We start from the raw sequence: 26,678 nt of genomic DNA, 5'->3' as shown, positions 1-26,678 counted from the left end.
AACAAAATAAGAAAACAGAGCTGCTAGATATCAATATGAATAAGCCATGTTTTGTTATGCTAGTCTTAGTAAATTTCTATACTGATTATGGTGTGCATATCTTTGTACTGTCTGTCATTAGTTTTCAAAGGAGTGTCACTAATAAGTGTTCATCCTAATACCTGATCTTCTGCTTCCTTCCAGTTTAAGAGTTGCACAATGCTCAGTATTTACAGAACATGCAAATCTTGTCTCACAACCTAGATTTCACAACACTGTTTAATATGTTTCCTGTTTAGTGTTCTTCTCACATTGCATTTCCATTGCCTATAAAGTGCTCTACATAAAAAGTACTGCAGTTACTGATTTCTCGGCGCTATGCTTTTGCCGAGTCTTTTGATCTGTGTAGCTTGCATCCTAAGATTCAGTTATTCCCTGGATACATTTGTTGCTGCAGTCTATGAGCATGTTCCTTTTTTCCCAGACCCAAGTCAGGCACTTGTAACACAGGAGGAAGCTTTGGCGCTTATGAACAGAAATATAGATGTTTTGGAAAGAGCAGTAATAACTGCAGCACAAAAGGTAACATTGATCTCTTTACTAACATTAATGCTTTCTAATATGTTATAAAATGAAACCGCAATAAAACATTTTTACATGTAGCTATGTACAGTAGATTCATCTGGCATGACTTGTATGTTACAAACCCATGCTGGCTCTGGTTAATTACTCCATTCTCATCCAAGTACTTGCATACATGCTGTTTAATAATTTGTTCAAAGATCTTTCCCGGAATAGAAGTCAGACTCACAGGCCTGTAGTTCCCTGGATCCACCTTCCTCCTTTTTTTGACGATGGGGACATTCCTTGAAAACGATCGCACATCACATCATTCTGTGTTTTTCTTATGCGATAGACAACAACAGGAGTTGCTAATGTTAAAAACACATCGCACGAGCATTGCAAGTTCATGCGTTGCGATGCAGTAAATCGAAGATTCCATAGGGAAACATGGGCAAGACAAAATAGCAAAACGCAGAAAGATATGGCATGCAGCGATTTCCAAATTTCGCAGAACAGGAAACATCGCACATGGAAATGAAATAATTGAAAATCATGGGTTTCATAATTCTGTTTTCTCACACTCCTACATCGTTCAAAAATTGCACGATTTTCTCACCCATGTGAAGGCAGCCTAAGGGCTCAGTCACACGGGCACATCGGCACCCGTACACCGGCGTTGATGCGCCTGTGCGACTGAGCCGTTACTGCAGAAAGAAGATGGACGTCTCTCTGCAGCGCTGATGAAAGAACACATGACCGGCAATGAAGCCAGTCACATGTTCTTTCCTCCGGCGCTGCAGAGAGACGTCCGTCTTCAGGTACGGCCGCCTGCTACCTGTAGTAACACGGGCGCCGATGCACCCGTGTGACTGATCCCTAAGGGCTCCTACCCACTAGCGTTTTTTTTACTGCGAAATTCGCAGCGTTTTTTTTTTTCTGCAGGAGTCTTTGGGCTATGGCAGTTGTAAAGCTAAAATCGCGATTGCGCAAAATCGCGATTTTAACATTACAAGTCCCATAGACCACCTGTAGAAAAAAAAAACCTGCGAATTTCACAGTGAAAAAAACCGCTAGTGGGTAGGAGCCCTAAGGCTGTGGTTAGACATGCAGTTTTTGTTCCGATTTTTATATGCAGTTTTTGAAGACAAAATAAAAAAAGTTGTATCTGTCCTTTTATTCTTTCTCTCCTTTAATGATTTTTACCTTGTTTTGGCCTCAAAATCAGCATAAAAAAACTGCACATGTGAATATACCATAAGCGTCTTTGATGCTACATCATGTACAGTATGTTCAGGTTCCATTTTCATAAAGCTTCACTTTCATTGGGGTGTCAGTGATTGCTGGGGCCAACACAGCTACATTGTGTTTGAACTAATAAAGTTGAGCTGGAATATGGTTTTCTCCAGCAGGTTTTAGGGTATTCTGTAGCTTCCTAATTGTGTAAAAAAACAGTATGCGCACACTGACCAAGTTAGACGTAAGGTATCAGTCTCATGTCCAAAATGGCTCTCAACATAAACGCCCAGACAGCCTCATTTATTGAAACACATAATACCTGCCCTTTATGGGCGTTTAACAGATTACATCAGTAACATATATATATTCTTATTCGCTGGGTTATATAGAATTCCCCGCCACCCCCTCCCCACACCTCTCTAAAGTCCAGTCTACATAGGAGCCTTTGTCTTATCAACATGCGGTCAAAACTGAAAGTATCTCTTTTGTTGGAGAAGTCAGTGTGGGGGATGGGAAAGGACTAGGAAACCACCCAGTATTGAATACAGGTATACATGTAGTATTAGGACTTTTAACTCTTAGAGGCTGCTTGTGCAACTTATGTATTAGGCTAACATTATATCACACATCTTCCAACATGCCATTGTCCAGCAACTACCATGATGAGATTGTGTGGCCATTAACCTCCACAGAGTTAAAAGTCATTACAGTAGCGTAATACATTTGGTTTATACAAATCAATAGACATTTTATACTAACTAATTATCATGTCTACTACAAAGTGTTCACAATTCACAGCACCATTATTTGCAATAGGCTTATATTAGCCCCCAGAACATTAGAGCCTATATTATCTAAAAGATTTCCCAACCATTCCATTTTCTTTTTATGTGATTTTGTATATATGGACAAGTAATTCTCACTTTCAGCCATTCAAATGGCTGTATTCTAGTAAAAAATAAGTCCGTAAAAAAAAAGAAGTGTCTATTAAGTTCAGCCTTCCTCATATCAGCCATATATTATTCGTTAGTAAATTATTTATAATCCTCAATATCATTCATCAATAAACTAACATTTAGCCTTTTTTTATGCTGCCAAAAATGTTATTCTGTTTAAACAAGCCTTCAGCTTGTACCGTTACCCAGTGTTCTGTCCTTCATAGAAACATTTCCAGTTTGTCCCAGACAAACACACCTGGAGGCCAAGTGGGTTAAAAGGCCTCTTTACACTCAAAAATGATCTTTCAATATTCCCTCTAGCCTGCTCTCTCTCTCCCTGCTTTCAGGAAAGCCCTATAGCCACTCCACCTCTATCTCCTCACTACAGGGGAATCACCCCATAGTAGGGGGAGAGAGATGAAGAAAAGCCCCAAGAAAACCCGTTTGTCTGTGAGGTTTCCCTTCATCTCAGCGGGGCTGGAGGGATATCCCCTGCAGCGGCGAGACAAGGGTTCACCTGCAGGGGAGAATAGTGACAAAAAACGCGATTCATCGGAAAAGGCAACCCTTTGCAAATCAGTGGTGGTCCAATTCCGATAGTGCCACACAAATTGATGCCTTTTTTTTTGCAGTAAACATGTTTAAATGCTGATGCCATTTACACTTTTGCAAGTATGATCATTAAAGACTACTTCACTGATTTTAAGAGTATTAAACTAGTGTGAGTTTTCTTCAGATAGTGCCTGGCGGGGACCACTTGATGTCCTATCAATGGAATTCTGATAATAAACATTGTTCCAGTTTCTATGTGGGTTTGATTTCAAAGATGCGGTTCTGAGGCATTATCTGTGTGTGGACAGGAGGAGGTGATTCTGAAAGGTTTCACATCCATTGGATTTCTGCGTGAAGCGGTGTAGTCTGTTGTATGTGGAAATGAACTGCACAACGATTTCCTGCTCCATGGGGGTTCATATGCTTGTTTTATTGTGTTTTTTTTCACCTGGTCTTCCATTCCTGCAGTGTTCCCGACAAAGTCAGGGCAAGCACAGTCAGTGTGACTCTTCGCAGAAGGCTGTGTGCATGCTTACTTTGCCGGGGATGTGGGTGAATATGAAAAGAGGTTCACTAGATTCCATGTCACCTAAACTATAAGCACCGTAACTTAGCATAAACTATGTGGTTATAGTTGATGTCAGGTTCACTTTAAAGAAGACATAGCATTTTTACATTGAGGATATGGGTGTTCAATAACTTTTTATTGAATAAACTCTGTGATGATCCAAAATCTCTGTGTTATTTTTCATATCATTTACAGTATGATCCACTTTATATTAAAAAATGTATATTTATTACTTTGTATGTCCTTGAAGTAAAATATGTTCTTGTCTCTGCAGGGAGCGCACATCATAGTTACACCAGAATATGCTATATGTTGTTTTGATTTAAGCAGAGAAACTGTATTTCCTTATCTAGAAGATATACCAGACCCTGCTGTCAACTGGATTCCATGCAATGATCCCCACAGGTATATACTGTGAGGCCTCATGTCCATGGGGAAATTCGGGCCCGCACGGATTCTCCATGCTGAATCCCGCAGCAGGTCTCTCCTTTCCCGCACACATGAGGCCTCAAAATTGATTATATTTACCTCTCTGGACGCTGCAGGTCTCCCCTCCGTCATGGCCGGATCTTCTGTCTCTGGCCCGGCGGATGTGCTTGGCACGCTGGCAGCGTGTTGCGCGCATGCACCGTGCACATTATTTTTTTTTAATTCCTGCTTTTCCGCGGTCCTGCAGCACAGCACAGATACAGCTGCAGGTGTGTTGCAGGACCGGACAGATCCGATAGGCTTCAATGGAAGCCTTGGGAGCCATCCATGCGAGTAACCCACACAAAATGGGGCATGCTGTGGGTGGTTTATATTAGCTTTAGCTTTTCTGACACTGGCCCTACAGTTTCTGCAGACTGCATTATATTCGTCTTTAGATATTTCCCCTCTCTTTCCATTGGATAAACATATTTTCCTTTGTTTTTAACACTTGTGCAAGTTCTGTGTTCATCCATCCTGGTCTCTTTAAATGCTTCCTATTCTTCCTTCTTTTAGGGATTGTTAACGATTGTGCTTTGAGAATCTCATTTTGCAATATTTCCCAACCTTCTTGGACATTTCTGTCCTTAAGAACATCAAGCCATTGGATACTTTCTACCCTCTTTCTGAGTCCATTAAAATCTGCCTTTCTGAAATCCAACCTTGAGGTCTGAGTCTTCTCAGGTCTTCTTCCTCTTTTTATCCAGAACTCAAGGATAGCATGATCACTGCCTCCTAAGGTCCCAGCCACCCATACTTCCTCAACCATTCCCTCTCTGTTGGTAAGAATTAGGTCCAAGATAGCAGATCCCGTGGTTTTCTCTTCTACCCTTTGGAAGATAAAGTTGTCAACAAGAGCGAATAAGAAGTTGTTGGATCCATTACTTTACCTTAGAGAGATTCCCAACAAATGTCTGGATAGTTAAAATCTCCCATGATCACTATATATATAGGGATGCGGAAGTAGCAGCTGTACCCTGACCTTAAGTCTGAGGGGCCCTAAATGTTTCTTTGCCATAAGACACAAGTATTGTAATCGCTAGATAGTAGGTGGGGTCCTATTACTGATGTTGCATTGAGGATTTTGAAGTTACACCACTGTTTAGAACAGATTTCACTATTTATTAAACAGACTGTTGTATTGTTTCATTTTGGCTGTAGTGAAGAGGACACTAATGGATGTAATTTTACTTCCCTTACTGGAAACTCATTTAGGTTTGGTCAAGCACCAGTTCAGAAAAGACTAAGCTGCATTGCAAAAAACAATTCCATTTATTTTGCTGCAAACATTGGGGACAAAAAACCTTGCAATACTACTGACTCCTCCTGTCCTCCGGATGGATATTATTTCTATGATACTACTGTTGTGTTTGATCCGGAAGGAAAACTTATAGCTCGTTATAACAAGGTAATGTGAATGAATCCTTGTAAATTACAGATTAGACGGCAGAGAAGAATGGGATATGGCTCTGCTCACACCGCATTTAGAAAATATAGGTTTGAAATTTAAAAAAAGGAAAAAAACCTATGTCTACTGCCAAAAATAAAGTTATGATCAGATGTCTTTTTAAGTGTGCTTTACATTTTTTACCAATTCTGTTTAACCAATACGTCGAAAAATATATATTTGATCATTTTTATTTTTTCAGACAGATTTCAGTCTGTAATGTGCAAACACAATGAATTCCATATGCTAGGAAAAAAGTATACCATAGCATGTACATTAGTTTGTGTTGTATGGCTTAGGCCTTCGTTAGCTTTGGCTTTTGCATTGTGAGTGACTGGCTGGTAGCCGCAGATTTGATGGATCCCCTTTTCTATGTTCATGCCATGACCAAGTAAGGAGACATTGCAGCATCGATGACTTTAAAAGGAGACTGTAAGCTGGAACATGCTGTCTAAACTGCATGATGGTACAGAGCAGGAGGAGCTGAGCAGATTGATATCTAGTTTTGTGGGGAACAATTTAATATAACTCGTATTTTATTCATTTATATCTCTGCACATTCTGAGTTGAATATCCCAATAGGCAGTCCTATCAGTGATTGATAACTACCTCTGGATGTACAGTCATACACAGCTGTCAATCACTAATAGGACCGCCTATTGGACCAGTCAGCTCAGAACGTGCGGGATTTAAATGAATAAAATACAAGTTATAAAGTTTTATGAGAAAAGACTCAGTATATCAATCTGCTTAGCTCTTCCTGTATATGCCTACAGTTTGGACAGTATATTCAAGCTGATAGATTTGCGCTAAATGGCCTGGATTCATGTTTTCTTCCCCTAACTGCTATACTTTAAAGCACTACTTCCAGCGCTGTACATAGACACCATTGAGAAGCTCTACATTTAGAGTGGTTCTATATAGCTTGCGACAAGGGTGTGTGCATATACGTACAGTATATCTACTCAGTAGTGCATTTCTGTATAATTATGTTATTCAATCAACAGCAGTAACTTAGTTGTCAGCACATTTTCCTGGTGGTAAGTGGAATTCACATTAGCTCCCAATAGAGTCTATAGTTGCTATTCTTTCTAGTTGAAACTAAATATATTTTTGCATAAATAATAGAGATGAGCGAACGTACTCGTCCGAGCTTGATATTCGTGCGAATATTAGGGTGTTCGGGATGCTCGTTACTCGTAACGAGCACCACACGGTGTTCTGGTTACTTTCAGTTTCCTCTCTGAGACGTTAGCGCGCTTTTCTGGCCAATTGAAAGACAGGGAAGGCATTACAACTTCCCCCTGTGACGTTCAAGCCCTATACCACCCCCCTGCTGTGAGTGGCTGGGGAGATCAGATGTCACCCGAACATAAAAGTCGGCCCCTCCCGCGGCTCGCCACACATGCCTTGTGAGTTAGCTGAGGGAAAGTACTATCGTGCTGGTGCTGCTGTAGGGAGAGCGTTAGGAGTCAGTGTAGGCTTCAAGAACCCCAACGGTCCTTCTCAGGGCCACATCTACCTGTGTGCAGGCTGCTGCTAGCAGTGTTTTTTTTTTTTCTCAAAATCGGCAGTGCAGAGCATTGCACCCGGCATTAGCGACAGAAGTGGTGTATAGGCAGGGACAGTGTTAGGAGTGAGTGTAGCCTTCAAGAACCTCAACGGTCCTTTCTAGGGCCAAATTTAAGCGTGTGCAGTACTGTGCTGGCTGCTGTTAGCAGTGTTGCATATTTTTTTTTTTCTAAAAATCGTCTGTGCAGAGCATTGCACCCTCCATTGATACTACAGGGACAGAATTGTGTAGGCAGGGCCACAACACAGTTATTGTTCATTGAATATACGCAGTGGGTGCTTCCCTTTGCTAAAAAGGACAAAAAATTATATTTGGCCAGCCTGTGTCAGTCCTAAGGTCTCCGTGTACGTGTGTGCTGCGTGGACAACGTACAAAAATCAGACGCAACCAGCTACGGTTGAGTGCAGCCTTGCGCCATTGTCTTTCCTGACTGGCAAATACCTGCTCTGCTAGAGTTAATAACTCTGCTACACTATAGTTGTGTGACACTTTTTGAGGGCCACACCACAGATATTAAACTTCTTGTTCATTGAATATACGCAGTGGGTGCTTCCCTTTGCAAAAAAGGAAAAGAAATTATATTTGGCCTGCCTGTGTCAGTCCTAAGGTCTCCGTGTACGTGTGTGCTGCGTGGACAACGTACAAAAATCAGACGCAACCAGCTACGGTTGAGTGCAGCCTTGCGCCATTGTCTTTCCTGACTGGCAAATACCTGCTCTGCTAGAGTTAATAACTCTGCTACACTATAGTTGTGTGACACTTTTTGAGGGCCACACCACAGATATTAAACTTCTTGTTCATTGAATATACGCAGTGGGTGCTTCCCTTTGCAAAAAAGGAAAAGAAATTATATTTGGCCTGCCTGTGTCAGTCCTAAGGTCTCCGTGTACGTGTGTGCTGCGTGGACAACGTACAAAAGTCAGACGCAACCAGCTACGGTTTACTGCAGGCTTGCGCCATTGTCTTTCCTGACTGGCAAATACCTGCTCTGCTAGAGTTAATAACTCTGCTACACTATAGTTGTGTGACACTTTTTGAGGGCCACACTACAGTTCTAAAAGTTATTGTTCATTGAATATACGCAGTGGGTCCTTCCCTTTGCAAAAAAGGAAAAGAAATTATATTTGGCCTGCCTGTGTCAGTCCTAAGGTCTCCGTGTACGTGTGTGCTGCGTGGACAACGTACAAAAATCAGACGCAACCAGCTACGGTTGAGTGCAGCCTTGCGCCATTGTCTTTCCTGACTGGCAAATACCTGCTCTGCTAGAGTTAATAACTCTGCTACACTATAGTTGTGTGACACTTTTTGAGGGCCACACCACAGATATTAAACTTCTTGTTCATTGAATATATGCAGTGGGTGCTTCCCTTTGCAAAAAAGGAAAAGAAATTATATTTGGCCTGCCTGTGTCAGTCCTAAGGTCTCCGTGTACGTGTGTGCTGCGTGGACAACGTACAAAAATCAGACGCAACCAGCTACGGTTGAGTGCAGCCTTGCGCCATTGTCTTTCCTGACTGGCAAATACCTGCTCTGCTAGAGTTAATAACTCTGCTACACTATAGTTGTGTGACACTTTTTGAGGGCCACACCACAGATATTAAACTTCTTGTTCATTGAATATACGCAGTGGGTGCTTCCCTTTGCAAAAAAGGAAAAGAAATTATATTTGGCCTGCCTGTGTCAGTCCTAAGGTCTCCGTGTACGTGTGTGCTGCGTGGACAACGTACAAAAATCAGACGCAACCAGCTACGGTTGAGTGCAGCCTTGCGCCATTGTCTTTCCTGACTGGCAAATACCTGCTCTGCTAGAGTTAATAACTCTGCTACACTATAGTTGTGTGACACTTTTTGAGGGCCACACCACAGATATTAAACTTCTTGTTCATTGAATATACGCAGTGGGTGCTTCCCTTTGCAAAAAAGGAAAAGAAATTATATTTGGCCTGCAGGCTTGCGCCAATTTATTTCCTGCCTGGGAAATCAAATCACTGGTAATACAGCATGCTGAGGGGTAGGGGTAAGCCTAGAGGACGTGGACGTGGACGTGGCCGAGGACGCGTAGGCCCAAGTGAGGGTGTGGGCACAGGCCGAGCTCCTGATCCAGGTGTGTCGCAGCCGACTGCTGCGCGATTAGGAGAGAGGCACGTTTCTGGCGTCCCCACATTCATCGCCCAATTAATGGGTCCACGCGGGAGACCTTTATTAGAAAATGAGCAGTGTGAGCAGGTCCTGTCCTGGATTGCAGAAAGTGCTTCGAGCAACCTATCGTCCAGCCACAGTTCTGCGCCGTCCACTGCTGCATATCCGAATCCTCTGTCTGCTGCTCCTCCTTCCTCCCAGCCTCCTCACTCCACTACAATGACACCTGCTCAGGAGCGGGAACACTCCCAGGAACTGTTCTCGGGCCCCTGCTTAGATTGGGCAGCAGTGGTTCCTCTCCCACCAGAGGAGTTTATCGTCACTGATGCCCAACCATTCGAAAGTTCCCGGGGTCCGGGGGAAGAGGCTGGGGACTTCCGCCAACTATCTCAAGAAGTTTCTGTGGGTGAGGAGGACGATGACGATGAGACACAGTTGTCTTGCAGTGAGGTAGTAGTAAGGGCAGTAAGTCCAAGGGAGCAGCGCACAGAGGATTCGGAGGAAGAGCAGCAGGACGATGAGGTGACTGACCCCACCTGGTGTGCAACGCCTACTCAGGACAGGTCTTCAGAGGGGGAGGCAAGGGCATCAGCAGGGCAGGTTGCAAGAGGCAGTGCGGTGGCCAGGGGTAGAGGCAGGGCCAGACCGAATAATCCACCAAGTGTTTCCCAAAGCACACCCTCGCGCCATGCCACCCTGCAGAGGCCGAGGTGCTCTAAGGTCTGGCAGTTTTTCACAGAGACGCCTGACGACTGACGAACAGTGGTGTGCAACCTTTGTCGCGCCAAGATCAGCCGGGGAGCCACCACCAACAGCCTCACCACCACCAGCATGCGCAGACATATGATGGCCAAGCACCCCACAAGGTGGGACGAAGGCCGTTCACCGCCTCCGGTTTGCACCGCTGCCTCTCCCCCTGTGCCCCAACCTGCCACTGAGATCCAACCTCCCTCTCAGGACACAGGCACAACCGTCTCATGGCCTGCACCCACACCCTCACCTCCGCTGTCCTCGGCCCCATCCAGCAATGTCTCGCACCGCACAGTCCAGCCGTCGCTAGCGCAAGTGTTGGAGCGCAAGCGCAAGTACGCCACCACGCACCCGCACGCTCAATCGTTAACCGTCCACATAGCCAAATTTATCAGCCTTGAGATGCTGCCGTATAGGGTTGTGGAAACGGAGTCCTTCAAAGCTATGATGGCGGCGGCGGCCCCGCGCTACTCAGTTCCCAGTCGCCACTACTTTTCCCGATGTGCCGTCCCAGCCCTGCTCGACCACGTCTCCCGCAACATTGTACGCGCCCTCACCAATGCGGTTAGTGGCAAGGTCCACTTAACTACGGACACGTGGACAAGCACAGGCGGGCAGGGCCACTACATCTCCCTGACGGCACATTGGGTGAATTTAGTGGAGGCTGGGACAGAGTCAGAGCCTGGGACCGCTCACGTCCTACCCACCCCCAGAATTGCGGGCCCCAGCTCGGTGGTGGTATCTGCGGCGGTGTATGCTTCTTCCACTAAAGCACCCTCCTCCTCCTCCTCCTCCTCAACCTCTGTCTCGCAATCTAGATGTGTCAGCAGCAGCAGGACGTCGCCAGCAGTCGGTGTCGCGCGGCGTGGCAGCACAGCGGTGGGAAAGCGTCAGCAGGCCGTGCTGAAACTACTCAGCTTAGGAGATAGGAGGCACATGGCCCACGAATTGCTGCAGGGTCTGACAGAGCAGACGGACCATTGGCTTGCGCCGCTGAGCCTCCAACCGGGCATGGTCGTGTGTGACAACGGCCGTAACCTGGTGGCGGCTCTGCAGCTCGGCAGCCTCACGCACGTGCCATGCCTGGCCCACGTCTTTAATTTGGTGGTTCAGCGCTTTCTGAAAAGCTACCCACGCTTGTCAGACCTGCTCGTAAAGGTGCGCCGGCTCTGCGCACATTTCCGCAAGTCCCACACGGACGCTGCCACCCTGCGCACCCTGCAACATCGCTTTAATCTGCCAGTGCACCGACTGCTGTGCGACGTGCCCACACGGTGGAACTCTACGCTCCACATGTTGGCTAGGCTCTATGAGCAGCGTAGAGCTATAGTGGAATACCAACTCCAACATGGGCGGCGCAGTGGGAGTCAGCCTCCTCAATTCTTTTCAGAAGAGTGGGCCTGGTTGGCAGACATCTGCCAGGTCCTTCGAAACTTTGAGCAGTCTACCCAGGTGGTGAGCGGCGATGCTGCAATCATTAGCGTCACCATTCCTCTGCTATGCATCTTGAGAAGTTCCCTGCAAACCATAAAGGCAGCCGCTTTGCGCTCGGAAACAGAGCCGGGGGAAGACAGTATGTCGCTGGATAGTCAGAGCACCCTCCTGTCTATATCTCAGCGCGTTCAGGAGGAGGAGGAGGAGGATGAGGAGGATGAGGAGGAGGGGGAAGAGACAGCTTGGCCCACTGCTGACGGTACCCATGCTGCTTGCCTGTCATCATTTCAGCGTGTATGGCCTGAGGAGGAGGAGGAGGATCCTGAAAGTGATCTTCCTAGTGCGGACAGCCATGTGTTGCGTACAGGTACCCTGGCACACATGGCTGACTTCATGTTAGGATGCCTTTCTCGTGACCCTCGCATTCAACGCATTCTGGCCACTACGGATTACTGGGTGTACACACTGCTCGACCCACGCTATAAGGAGAACCTTCCCAGTCTCATTCCCGAAGAGGAAAGGGGTTCGAGAGTGTTGCTATACCACAGGACCCTGGCGGACAAGCTGATGGTAAAATTCCCATCCGACAGCGCTAGTGGCAGAAGGCGCAGTTCCGAGGGCCAGGTAGCAGGGGAGGTGCGTAGATCGAGCAGCATGTACAGCCCAGGCAGTGCAACAGTCTTTAAGGGCCTGGCCAGCTTTATGGCTCCCCAGCAAGACTGTGTCACCGCTCCCCAGTCAAGGCTGAGTCGGCGGGAGCACTGTAAAAGGATGGTGAGGGAGTACGTAGCCGATCGCACGACCATCCTCGGTGACGCCTCTGCCCCCTACAACTACTGGGTGTCGAAGCTGGACACATGGCCTGAACTAGCGCTGTATGCCCTGGAGGTGCTTGCTTGTCCTGCGGCTAGCGTCTTGTCGGAGAGGGTGTTTAGTGCGGCTGGGGGAATCATCACAGATAAGCGTACCCGCCTGTCAACCGACAGTGCCGACAGGCTAACACTCATCAAGATGAACAAAGCCTGGATTTCCCCAGACTTCTCTTCTCCACCAGCGGACAGCAGCGATACGTAAGCAATACGTAGGCTGCACCCGCGGATGGAAGCTACGTTCTCTCTCACCATCCAAAACTGGGACATTTCTGCTTCATCAATCTGTGTCTAATATTCCTCCTCCTCCTCCTGCTCCTCCTCCTGAAACCTCAGGTAATCACGCTGAACGGGCAATTTTTCTTAGGGCCACAAGGCTCACTCATCTAATTTTTCGAAACAATTTTTATATGTTTCAATGCTCTTAAAAGCGTTGAAACTTTAACTTGAACCAATTTTTCGTTAAACTGGGCTGCCTCCAGGCCTAGTTACCACTTAAGCCACATTAACCAAAGCGATTAATGGGTTTCACCTGCCATCTTGGTTGGGCATGGCCAATTTTTACTGAGGTACATTAGTACTGTTGGTACACCAATTTTTTGGGGCCCTCACCTACAGTGTAATCATAGCAATTTGTATGTTCTTCACCTGCACTCATGGTACAGAAGTGTGTGTGGGGTTGGCCTACACTTTAGCTACATAAATGTAACTTGGGCCTTGGCTATACTGCAGCTACTGAAATGGAACGAAGACTGCGCTCCCACTATACTGCTGCTTCGGAATTGTTACTGGGGCCTGTCTTGAGTGCTACTATTGCTGACATGGAACGAAGACTGCGCTCCCGCTATAATGCTGCTAGTGATATGTTAGTGGGGGCTGTCTTGAGTGCTACTATTGCTGACATGGAACGAAGACTGCGCTCCCGCTATAATCCTGCTAGTGATATGTTAGTGGGGCCTGTCTTGAGTGCTACTATTGCTGACATGGAACGAAGACTGCGCTCCCGCTATAATGCTGCTAGTGATATGTTAGTGGGGCCTGTCCTAAATGCTACGGCTGAAATGTTACGAATTCTGGGCTCTGCCTATACCGCTGCTAATGGTATGTCTCTGGGGTGTGGAAACAGAGGCTTCCCAAAGACATGATGGCGGCGAGGCCATTTCCCACCAACGCGGTTACTGTAAAGGTGCATATAACCACGGACACGTGTAGAGGACACGTAGTGCCTCAAAAACATCCCCCTCCTCCTCCAACAGGGAAAACAAACATTCTTGGCAAATGCCTTTGCATTGGTTCGTCTGGTGGCAGTCCAAGAATTTCACCTTTACCGACACTACAAGAGAGACCCCCCACCATCCCCCCGCCACGGCCCACTTAATCCTGGCCACATTCCGAAAACCAACAAAATAAAACCGCGCTACTAGGTCCGCAGTCACCACCACATTACCACCAACGCGGTTACTGTTAAGGTACATATTACCAGTCTGACTGGGGCATGCAGAGACACCTTGACAGAATGAATAGTGTGTGACACATAGGTTCCCCATTGCTATGCCCACGTGTGCAGCTCCTGATGGCGGTGGCACAGGATTCTATTTCTCATTGCTTCTGTACAGCATTGTGGGCTATCGCCCCGCCACTTTTAAAGAGGGTCGCTGCCTAGCCGTGCCAACCTCTGCAGTGTGTGCCTGCGGTTCCTCCTCATGGCAGACGCACTTCTAAATAGACATGAGGGTGGTGAGGCATTAGGGCAGCTGAAGGCTGCGCAGGGACACTTTGGTGTGCGCTGTGGGGGGGAGGGGGGGCGGTTGGGCAGCATGTTACCCAGGAGAAGTGGCAGTGGAGTGTCATGCAGGCAGTGATTGTGCTTTGTTGGAGGTAGTGTGGTGCTTAGCTAAGGTATGCCATGCTAATGAGGGCTTTTCAGAAGTAAAAGTTTTTGGGAGGGGGGGGCCCACTCTTGCCGCTATTGTGGCTTAACCCTTTCCAGTCCAATGTCGGGCCTGCCCCGACATCATCATTTCCCTCCACAGCTCCGATGTCGGGGCAGGCCCGACACTGCAGTGCAGGAGTGGATCTGCACCCGATCATCAGACACATCGGGTGCAGATGCATTCCTGCACTGGTCCTCATCGAGGACCCCCAAGGAGAAGGTAGAAAGGGTTTTTAACCCTTTCTGCCCACTCCTTTACACATTACATAGCGCTCAATTAGCGCTATGCAATGCATAGATTCCGGCCGGCGATCATGTGACTGCCGGTGGTACCTGACCCTCGGCGGTCACATGAACGCCGAGCCGGGAGCCTGCACCGTGCAAGGACCTGCTTACCTGACCGGCGTCTTGTGCATTCTCCCTTCTGTCTCCCGACCCGGCGATCATGTGACCGCCAGGTGTCACCTGACCCCAGCGGTCACATGATCGCCGAGCCGGGAGGCAGAAGGAGAATGCACAAGACGCCGGTCAGGTAAGCAGGTCCCTCCCTGCACCCTCCTGAACTCTGTCAGATCAGGAGGGTGCAGGGAAAATGTATTTTTTCTCACCCATTCTCCCAGCTCCAATTTATTTGGAGCTGGGGAGAATGGGTGAGAAAAAATAAATGGATTGGAAAGGGTTAATAGTGGGACCTGTGAACTTGAGATGCAGCCCAACATGTAGCCCCTCGCCTGCCCTATCCGTTGCTGTGTTGTTCCCATCACTTTCTTGAATTGCCCAGATTTTCACACAAGGAAACCTTAGCGAGCATCGGCGAAATACAAAAATGCTCGGGTCGCCCATTGACTTCAATGGGGTTCGTTACTCGAAACGAACCCTCGAGCATCGCGAAAAGTTCATCCCGAATAACGAGCACCCGAGCATTTTGGTGCTCGCTCATCTCTAATAAATAACAATCTGGTAATTTGGCTATATTGTCTGTCCTATATAACACTCCGCCAGACTTGTTGAACTAAATTAATTTTTTTTATTTGGAAATGCTTGATTAATTCGAAAGTGCAAATTACATAACTTTAAAAATACAGCAAACCTTTGAGAGGTAACACTTCAATCTTCATCTTTTATTATTTATACAACTTTTTTTTTTTTTTGCAGTACCATCTCTTTTTTGGTGAATCCCAGTTTAATGTTCCAGAAAAACCAGAGATAAGTACATTTGATACGCCATTTGGGAAATTTGGAATTTTCATCTGTTATGATATACTATTCTATAACCCGGCTGTAGTATTGGTAACTCAGCACAACGTGGATACAATTATTTTCACAACTGCGTGGTTTAATACTCTTCCTCACTACAGTGCAATTCACTTTCACTCATCATGGGCATTGGCAATGAGATCCAATCTCCTATCCTCCAATATACACGATATTACCCTGGACATGACAGGTATGCTGTGGAACTATCATTATGGATTCTTATTATCACTCCAGTATTGGATTTGTGTTAAAAAGCTTATAAAAGATTGTCCACCTATTTCTTACTTGTAATTATATGGCTGAAATTAGTTGCTTTCATGAAGTCATTTGTTGTTTTCGCAAAGCCTCTCTCTATTTATTTGAAGTTTTAGGATGAAATGTATACAATGTTTTAGATTTCATTGTTTTGTTGAGTTCTCTTTTGTACCTAAGGGCTCATGCCCATGGCCGTGACGGACTCCGCCTGCGGAATATTGCTGCGGAGTCCATCACGGTGCCCTCCCAATGACCCCATACTCACCTCCCGGATCCACTGTGCACGTCCCGCCTGACCCGCCGATGCGCATGCGCAGTACAGCGCATGACGTGGGTGGGGTCACGTGTTCCACTGTACTTACAGCGGAAGTATAGCATGGCGGCTGGCTTCCATTGACCCCAATGGAAGCCGGCCACGCATATTCAGGTGGTAAATAGGACATGCTGCGGCTTATTTCATGCTACGGAATTCCACGGTGGAATTCTGCAGCGTGAACATTCAGCTATTAGCTTCAATAGAACCTAATAGCTGCGGTGTAACACTGCAGATTTCTGTCCGTGGGCATTTGCCCTTACAGGATGTGTTTGAAACTGCACATGGGTTTTAAGTAAATGCTTATGTTTCTACACATCTAAGGCTATATGCACACAGTCATTTTAAAAGTTGCGTTCAAGATTCCTGGGCGCAACTTGCATCAAACAGCCCACAGAATTCTTGTTCATGTGCTGTCCAACGCAAATTTAAATATACTATTTTCATCCTAAAATAGGACATGCTGTAATTTTATTTTTAAAGGAGAAAAAAAGCTCATGTCAATATGTCTGTTCAAATAAATAGGTTCAGGGCTCCGTCCAAGGAAAAATAAAAAATTTATAGGACTTTGAATACAGCAATTTAGGAAAAAAAAAATATTTCCAAAAACGGGGTTTTATGCTGGTTGAAAGTAAGCGATAAAGAAAAGTAAACTAATAGTAAGCAATGTTTTTGCCTTCAGACGTAACAATTATCGCACATTTTTCTCTGAACAAATTTTGTGCAATATTTGTCCCATGTAAATGGTCCTTATAACACAATAAAGATTACAGTATTTTAATAGTCAAGCTGTTTAAATAATGTAAATCGTCCCGTACACATGAGGCCTTACTATGTGTGTTTGGACACTTTTGGAGACTTTTTCCGAATCATCCAAAAAAAAAAGGGTAAGTAAAGTATGCTGAATAATAGGTGGTATAAACTTAGACTGGACAACCTTAGCATCCAGTTCTGATAAATCTGGTGCATTTTAAGACTGTGGGGGGCAAATTTATGAATACCGTCTAAAAGTTAGACTGTGCTAACTAAGACAGATAATCTTAAAATGTACCAAATTCATCACAGCTGAATGGTAAGTCAGTCAAATTTTAAAACTGTCCAGTCTAAGTTTATACCACCTATTAGTTGGCTTAGTTTCCACTAAAAATTGTGTCAAATTTTTGGTGCCATTTTGTACGTTTTTTTTGGCACAATTTTGGCCACACCCCTTTTTCGGTCGAATCAGAAAAAGCGTCTAAAAGTGTCTAAAAAGATAGCAAATGTGACACAAAGCATGTAAGAAAGTTTATGGCACAATTTATGCAGTTAAATGTACAATTAAAATTGATGGTCTTTTCTCTTTAAGGAAGTGGAATATTTTCACCGAATATGCTTGGACAATACTACTACAACAAGACGGTCAATGAGGGTCATTTGCTTATATCAGAACTAAACTCATACACCAGAAACATCACTGGATGGTCACCTGTCACATGGCATGAGTATGCATCTCAGATTAAGAAACCTTTACCAAGCAGTAAAGTGTTCCGTCAGAACCTTCTTCTTGATAGCTATACAATGATTGAGCTGACAGATCCTCGAGGATATACTTCAGTTTGTCACCATCATCTCTGCTGTCACCTGAACTACAGCATGTTGGAAAAGAGAAATGATGAGGTATATGTACTTGGTGCTTATGATGGCTATCATGGACCACATCAAGTCTTTTATGTTGAGGTAAGCATTCACCTACCCATTGTTATCAATTGCATAAGTGTGTACATTTTGGAATAGGGTATTAGAGATAATTAAAAAAATATATGTCTTGTCAATATTTGTTTTTTTTTTTAATTAGGTAAATAAGCAGAAAATAAGAAGCACTTTGTAGTCGCGCCGAACCCTGTAGTAATGTAGAAACTACAATGTACAATAATCAATCAGACAGCTGGACTGGAGTCCGCTAAAAAACATCTTTGCAAGATCGGAATTACCACTAGCTGCATTTATAAAAGAAAAAAGAAATAAAAGAGAGGGAAAAAAGGGGAGGTGGGGAGGGGATGGATATGACTGAGGGTGGAAATTTAGGGGGGATGTGAGAGACAGAGGGGACTGTAAGGAGGATGCGGGGGAACAAATGGCAAGAACGATTGTTTGCTCTTCAAATTAAAAAAAAGAGAGGATTGAGAGAGCGAGGTTTTAGGCATAAAATCTTATATATTGTTAGGCAACACAATTAATTAGAGTGGGGTGTTGTGTTTTTCACCCTGAAACCCAATCCAGGGCGACCAAAGAGCTGTGAAATAATCTCTTGTACCCATTTCTCAGGTTAGAACCTCCTCAAAGTGGAATATTTGTTTGACACTCTCCAAGCATTGAGAAATTTGTGGGGGTTCCTTTTCTCTCCAGCAGAGGGGAATGAGGAGTTTGGCAGCCAAAATTAAAATTGTTGGTAAACTTTTATTTGGTGGTTTAATCTGGCTTGTGGGTAACCAGATTGGAATCTGCTCAGGCGTGAAAGAGAAGGAAATGTCACATATTGTGTTAATGTGGTTAGTCATAGAACACTAAAAGGGTCTTATTCGGGGACATTCCACTATGTCGAGACTGAAGAAGGGATTCAACCTGCAATGTGTATCCTATGCTGGTTTTTAATATACTTAATAAAAGAGAAGTTGGATAATACATGCTGTCGTCCCACTATCTTTTATGGAGCGTTGCGCCTATCCACCAGTCTTTTTTTTTTTGGGGGGGGGGGGGGCAGTGGGGGATGCAAGAGATTAAGGTTTGCTTAACTATACAGTAGTTATGATTAATTGTATTGCATGGGTGGAGTAATGATATATTTATGTATTTTATGCTTATCCATTTATGAATGTATAGAACTTAAGGGGCAATTGTATTCAAAAATATAATTTCATGAAAAGCGAACCATTTTAAAATAACACAATACTACATGTGGCAAGTCCTATTTGGTGTGTATTACTCATCATAGAAGCCCATTGAAATTAATGGGCATGCATAAATATACAGGAAACCTGCATATTCCTTAAGTATTTAAGCACAAAATCTATGTGATTTCATGCAGTCTTCTTTGTACACACAAATAGGTAGTGTATGCGCACACAAAAACACACCAGAGCAGGCAAAATACGTGGGCATAAATGACCTTTGGTTGCGTAAATACACAATGTATTTACCTGGCTGAAAAGCCCTTATGCCTGTGTAAACCAGACCTTAGGTATTAGTACATTGGTCAGTATTTTGCATCAGCATTTCTAAGCCAAATCCAGTGGTGGAACGTAAACAGAGAAAGTATAATAGAAATAATTGGTTTACAAATGCTGATACAAAATATTGAAATATACATGCAAAATAAACATCACATGAAAATGGCCTTAGGCTATGTTCAGTATTTTGTAAGGTTTTTCTATCTAGTGGTTAAATAATAAATTCCAGAAAAAATAGCACAGCATGCTGTGCTATTTTTTTCTCGTAAAATGGCAGAAAAAAGCCCATTAGAGTCTATCATGTTGGAAGACAATGAGAGCTCACCAATGTGACTCTCCAATGGAGGTGTCAGGAGTTGGAACCCCACTGACAAGCCATCAATATCAGGAGTCCCAGGAAACCCCTTTAAGGGAGATATGACAATGTCTTCCTTTCTTTTTCAGATATGTACACTGGTGAAGTGTACAAGCTTAGAGACGTGTCACGTAGCTACAGACACTGCATATACCAAATTCGAGTTCTTTTCATTAGCTGGTACATTTCAATCCACCATCGTCTATCCAGAAGTCCTGCTCAGTGGAGTTCAGTTGGATCTTAAAATATTTCAGGTAATGTTATACTGTCCTTCCAATCATGTAATTGTAGAGAAGATTGAGCCATTCATGAACCTACAAAACTTTGAGGCCCACTATTTCCTAACTATTAGTCTAACCATTCGCTAATCTATATCCAGATCTTTAAGCAATGCTTTTGTAGCCTTCAATGAGTCTCTGTACAATTGTTGTATGGGGTCTTCTGAAAGTTGTTTGCATAAACTTTATATTTCCAGGGGCGTAACTATAGGGGATTCAGGGGATGTGGTTGCACCCGGGCCAAGGAGCCTTAGGGGGCCCATAAGGCCTCTCTTCTCCATATAGGGAGCCCAATACTATGAATAAAGCATTATAGTTGGGGGCCCTGTTACAGGTTTTGCATTGGGGCTCAGGAGCTTCAAGTTACTCTCCTGTTTCGATCTCTCACACTGAGTTTTCATCAGTTTTGCAGTTAACAAACTCTCACTGATTTTGTCTTAAGCAGATAAGGAAGCAGTGACACCTTTGTCTACACATTTCATCTCAATAAATGTTACTAATTGGAGTTTGTTAGTGTGTGTAGCTTTTATTTTTTTGTTCTTTTAACTAAAGATTGATATTAAGTGAAATACTATATTATTTTTCAGTGATGAATGTTTTTTCTCTTTATTGTTTAGGTGTTGAAAGATGGGCGCTTGGTGAGTCGGCGGAAAGTATGTTCTAAGGCCCTTCTCAGTGTTAATCTTTTGGGTAGAAATTATATGAAAGATCCAACAGATTTAAATGTTTCAACATTGTCTTAAAAATACCAAAATATCACTTTGTTATAAGAATACAGGCCTTGTTTTATTAAATGTTTCAAAAACAACTGGTATTTTTTTTACTGAATATTTTATTGAAACCGTTTCTTGCACAATATAAACTAGGACAGCAAAGCAAAATCACACAAAAGTGGTCAGGGCGTTGTAATCACTAAGGCCTTAGTCACACGGGCGTTTTTTCCCGCGATTAGCGGATCGCATGACGGATGCGCATCGGAAAATCGCGTGACCGGGGCCGAAAAATCGCCCAAAAATACTGCTCCAAGCCGCGGTTCAATAGAAACGGGCCGGAGCTGTCCAGCGCATTGAATTCAATGGAGTCGGCAATACAGCTAGCTCCATTGAAAGCAATGCGCTGCGGGCGATCGCGGGATGAATTTTCGGGAAGGGATTAAATATATAAGCCCTTCCCTGAAATTCATCCAGAAATGTGTAAAAACAGAAAAAAATATATACTCACCTTGTCCCGGCAAACGGTGTGCAGCCGCGGCCGGCGGCAGTTCTCCTGAACTGCTGTGAGTAGTATTCAGCAGCCAGGGATTTAAAATCCCCACCTGCTGAATGAGCTGCCTCTGATTGGTCACAGCCTGACCAATCAGAGGCAGCTCTCACTGACACCCATTCATGAATTCATCAATGGGTGTAAGTGAGAGCTGCCCCTGATTGGTCCCTGCGCTGAGCCAATCAGAGGCAGCTCTCACTCACACCCATTCATGAATTCATGAATGGGTGTGAGTGAGAGCTGCCCCTGATTGGTCCCTGCGCTGAGCCAATCAGAGGCAGCACTCACTCACCCATTCATGAATTCATGAATGGGTGTGAATGAGAGCTGCCTCTGATTGGTCAGGCTGTGACCAATCAGAGGCAGCTCATTCAGCATGCGGGGATTTTAAATCCCCGGCTGCTCAATACTACAGAGAGCAGTTCAGGAGAACTGCCGCCGGCCGCGGCTCAACTCCGTCTGCCGGGACCAGGTGAGTATATATATATTTTTTTATTTTTACACATTTCTGGATGAATTGCAGGGAAGGGCTTATATATTTAAGCCCTTCCCAAAAATTCATCCCGCGCTCGCCGGCAGCCCATTGCTTTCAATGGAGCCGGCTGTATTGCCGGCTCCATTGAATTCAATGGGCAAACATCGTTCTCTGCCACAGCTGTTACAGCTGTGGCAGAGGAGAATGATTTGTCTAGTATATGCTCTCAATGGGGTCGGCGCTGCTGCCGCCGGCCCCATTGAGCGCATATAGAGAAGAGAACAGGAATCGCAGATCGCAGATAGGTGCGAACTGCAATTTCTGTTCTATAATTTATCGGACGAGCGCATAAAAAGCGCCCATGTGTCCGATACCATTGCAAAGCAATGGTTTTATAAAAATCGCCGGACGCATGCGCATGCGCAAATCGCGCAAAAAAACGCCCATCTGACTAAGGCCTAAAACTTAAGCTACAGTTGTTAGTTGCAGACCACTGGCGTATAATTCTCAGGTATAGCTATACAATACAAAGATCTCTAATGGACACTTTAAATAAGGAAGATCTATCAAAGTATGCATACTACACAGTCCACTGGTTTGCAAAATCATTAAAGAAGATGTGATGGACATTCTCATCATGATAGGGTTGTTTGGTTACTGGACAACTCATTTTAATAGGTCGTTATGTGTGAAAATAATAGAGATATACTTACCCCTTCATGGCTGCTGGGTTCCAGCGCTGCAGCCCGATGTGGTCCTGGTGATTCCTGTGACAGATGATGTCACAGGAAATCATGTGACCGCTGCAGTGTCATGTTCTGCCAATGCCAAGAAAATGGTGGTAACACTCAGGGATGTAACTATAGGGGATGCCATTGCACCCAGGCCCAGGTCCCTTAAGGAGCTCATAAGGCCTCTCTTCTCAATATAGGGGGCCCAGTACTATGAATAAAGCATTATATTTGGGGCCTTGTTACAGGTTTTGCATTGGGGCCCAGGAGCTTCCAGTTATGCCTCTGGTTACACTACAGCCTCTCGTTGGCTGCAGTGGTCACCTGATTTGCGGAGGGGTTAACATACTTCTATTTATTTTTTTCACACAGGGGGTTGAATTGAAAAGGGGTTGTCCAGTAACCAGACAACCTCTTTAACATCTTCTACGCCACTGAAAAGATACAAGTTTTCCACTTTCTTGAATCCTCAACATAAATCAAATTGAAGTAAGAGCACCTGAATAATAGTAATAGTGAAAGAGTTATTGTGCACAGTGTACTAAGAGTACATAGATAATATATTCTGAGTAGTTATATTCACAGTATGTATGGGGATTATTTGCACAGTGGTGTCACCAAGAATAATAAATAAAGTGCCTGAGATGATATCTCAGCAAAGGCATAATAATCCCAACATCATAATACAAGGAATAAGCACACAGTGATGTCACATTAAAGGGTAAACTAGTGCAGTCATGTCACAACACAGATATAATAAAGCATGATGCGAACAGTTATGCCGCACTGCATGGGTAATAAAAGTAATGTCACAGTACAGAGAATAAACACTGATATTCTCTGATGTGACAAATTGCTCGTTGGGTTCTCTATCTCCATCAAACTTTCTATTACCTATTGGCGAGAGCATACACTGATTGTAGTCTGGGTACAGAATGAAAAGTTATAATCCAGATCTTCATGATGTTTGTGGTCATTGGGTGGGCTACTTGAAGTGACTCTCTTGTTCTACAAATTTTAAATAAAAATTAAAATTTACAGTAAAAATGTAACAATCTGAGGAATGTGTAGTAAATGTACTTAGTGGTCTCTGCATTAGTCGATTTCGGGTCCCATCTGCTTTCATCTAAAATGCCTGTCAGAGTCATATACTACTCTATGCACAATCTGCATCAATTGTGTGAGATATAGCCAATATTCTTGGATGCCCCAGCGCTGAGTGTGGGGGAAAGAGTCTCAGAGTCTCAAACTGCTGTAGCCCCTGGCAGAAAACGCCAGAAATTGATAGATCCATGGCAGATTGACTCAAAAAGAGAGCATCATATACTTTTACTATATATTCCTCAAGTTATGTTAACTTTTTTTGCAGAACTGTAGTGTCACTTTAGGTAACAGAAACTTATATCTACTTTTTGATGACTTCATACTGTATAAACAGGCAATAAGTAGATCCAACATGGTGATTACATGATCTTTGTTGCCCACTACACAAAGAAATTTAATTTCGTTCAGGAATTCATCTTCCTTGGATCAAAAATTGACCGCAATGGTGAATTCTTTTCAGAATTCAAATATAGGATCGCATTGGGCCGCTCTGCAATGGTTGGCATGAGTAAGATCTGGAAGAGCAAAGCTATTACTCTAACTACCAAAAGCAGACTAGTCAAAGTCATCGTCTTTTTTTATGATGTATGGGTCCGAGAGTCCGACACTAAGAAAAGCCGACAGAAGGAGAATCGATGCATTCAAGATGTAGGGCTGGTGGAAGTGATCAGGAATACCATGGACAGCCAGGGTAACAAAAAGAGAAGTGTTGGATCACATAAAACCAGGGACATTGCTAGACTGTGACTGGGTTACTTTGGCCACATCGTAAGTGCAAACTGGCTAAAGAAGTCAATATTGTTTGGAATGACCAGTGGAACCTGAAGAAATAGCCAACAAAGAACACACTGGTTCAACACCATCAAAATGGATACTAATATGTGCATCAAGCAGCTAGAAGCAATGCTTGACAGGGAAGCACTGAGAATTTTCACCTATAAAGTCACCAAGAGTCGGACACGACTAAATGGATAGATTGACTGAAAACAGATATTAATCTATATTCCAAACCATTAACCTTAGTGACCAAGTCTGTTTGCACCTTAATGACCAGGCCAAATTTTGGAAATCTGACTTGTCACTTTAACATAGAATAACTCTGTAAAGGTTTTGCATATCCAAGTAATTCTGACATTGTTTATTCACCACATGTCGTACTTCATTTAGGTGGTAAAAGTAGTCTGATAGAATTTGTGTATATTTATTAAAAGTGCCCAAATTAGGAACATTTTGAAAGAATTGTCATTTTTTTCACATTTTCAACTGCAATAAGTCAAATATGTACAAATATACTGTACACATTTTTATAAGATATATATTTAAATCTATGTACTTTATTCTGGAAGCATATTGGAAAAATTTAGTTTTTTAACCATTTAGGATGTGTACAAATTTAACATTAGTTATTCACATTTTGAGGAACATTTTGTTTTCCTACACCAAGCCAAGATTGCAAAGGCTCATAGGTGTCAGAATTATAGATACATCCACAAATGACCCCATTGAAAAAATAAACATCTTAAAGTAATCACTGAGGGGGCGTCATGAGTATTTTGACCCCACAGTTTCTTTATATTTTTGCAAATGCCATTTTAAAGACAGGATTTTTTTCTATAATGCACATAAAAATGAGGATTTGCACATCAAAATGGATACCCCTGTTTGTCCTGTGTTCAGAAACATACTCATTTTGCTTGAAGGTGATTAACGCCCCATTGCACACTTGTAGAGTCCTTGAGCGGCCAAATGACAGAGAACCCCCACAAATGACCCTGTTTTGAAAACTAGAGGTAATTATGGAGGCCTGGTTGGGATGGGCACATGGGGCAATAAAACCAGGTGTCCCTCCTCCTTGCGATCACGTGACCAGGGACCACGTACCGCAGCCCCCTGTGAAATCTCCAGGCTTTTGGCTAAGTTTGTTAGCCAGGAGCAGAGAGATTTTAAATTACCCTGGCAATCCTTGGCTTTTGCGCATGTGTCCGCCACTTTGGCGACAGGCGCATGTGCAGTAGCTTGGCTAAGGTCCTCGGATAAATCTGGGATGTAATTTCATCTCCCCTCATGGATATGATCTGTTTTTTTACACTTTTTGTCACTTTACATGATTGCTGTTATCAATCGGATAACAGCGATCATGTGACCTGGAACCACATACAGCAGTTCCCGGTGACATCTTCCTGCTCTTGGCTACACATGCTAGCCAGCAGCAGGGAGATATTAAATCTTCCAGGCTCCTCGGTCTTCTGTGCATGCGCCAAAAATTTATGTCTGGCACGCATGCGCAGGAGCCTGCGGTAGGTCCTGGAAGGATCAGAACGCCGTGGGACATCGTGGAGGATGGAGGAGAATAGTCGACCTGATGCATGAGGGGAGCTGAAACTTTAACTTTATTTTAACTTTTTTTCATTTTGCACTATTATCGCTATTATAGCAATCTCGTGCCTGCGGACTGCAAACCATAGCCCCCAGTGTCTTTTCTCTGCTCACTGCTACCAAAGACAGTGCGTTTGCTGGGCTTCTTCCTGCTACCGTGCTTGCTCCCACCATCTTGGCCAGCAGGTGCAGGTGCAGAGTAGGGAGACCGGATGCTAAGAAGGCGGCAGGGCACTAAGCTGTTTCAGCCCTCTAAAGTGATCCAATCTCTGAGTGGAGCGGAAACGGGCACCGCCATGCACTTTCATTCGGTCACTGATATCTGTTAGATACCAGCGATTGGATGACTGAGGACTGCAATCTGTAGCCGCTTTTGTGTGTGTTCCAGACTCCCACCTACCTCCGGCAGCTGTGACTCCCCCCGAGCATATGGCTCTATTCTTTTGACGGCCATGTGGAATAATGCCCAGCTTGGGAGGCTGTCAAAAAGCATATCGGCGGTCACTAAGGGGTTAAAGAGTACCTAAATTTTGAAACTTCATAAATCAATAGTACAAGCATTATAGTGTAATGCCTCTTTCTTCACTTATTAGCCACTTCTCTGCCTCCCCTCTGC

At 44.2% G+C, this 26,678-nt stretch overlaps 1 protein-coding gene across 1 annotated transcript; it reads left to right on the top strand.

Annotated features, from left to right (window-relative positions):
* The first annotated feature begins 291 nt into the window (after positions 1-291).
* On the top strand, positions 292-20,921 carry LOC136631239 (pantetheinase-like). Its single transcript, XM_066605570.1, has 7 exons — positions 292-561; positions 4,112-4,242; positions 5,521-5,713; positions 15,605-15,896; positions 17,620-17,990; positions 19,925-20,089; positions 20,731-20,921. Exons 1-7 carry the CDS (start codon positions 358-360, stop codon positions 20,854-20,856), a joined length of 1,482 nt encoding a protein of 493 aa, XP_066461667.1. The 5' UTR covers positions 292-357; the 3' UTR covers positions 20,857-20,921.
* The last annotated feature ends 5,757 nt before the right edge of the window (positions 20,922-26,678 follow it).

The sequence above is a fragment of the Eleutherodactylus coqui genome, chromosome 1 (assembly GCF_035609145.1).
Source record: "Eleutherodactylus coqui strain aEleCoq1 chromosome 1, aEleCoq1.hap1, whole genome shotgun sequence".
Classification (NCBI taxonomy): Eukaryota; Metazoa; Chordata; class Amphibia; order Anura; family Eleutherodactylidae; genus Eleutherodactylus; species Eleutherodactylus coqui.
The sequence above is the reverse complement of the archived record's forward strand: the minus strand, read 5'-3'. Positions and strand labels throughout refer to the sequence as shown.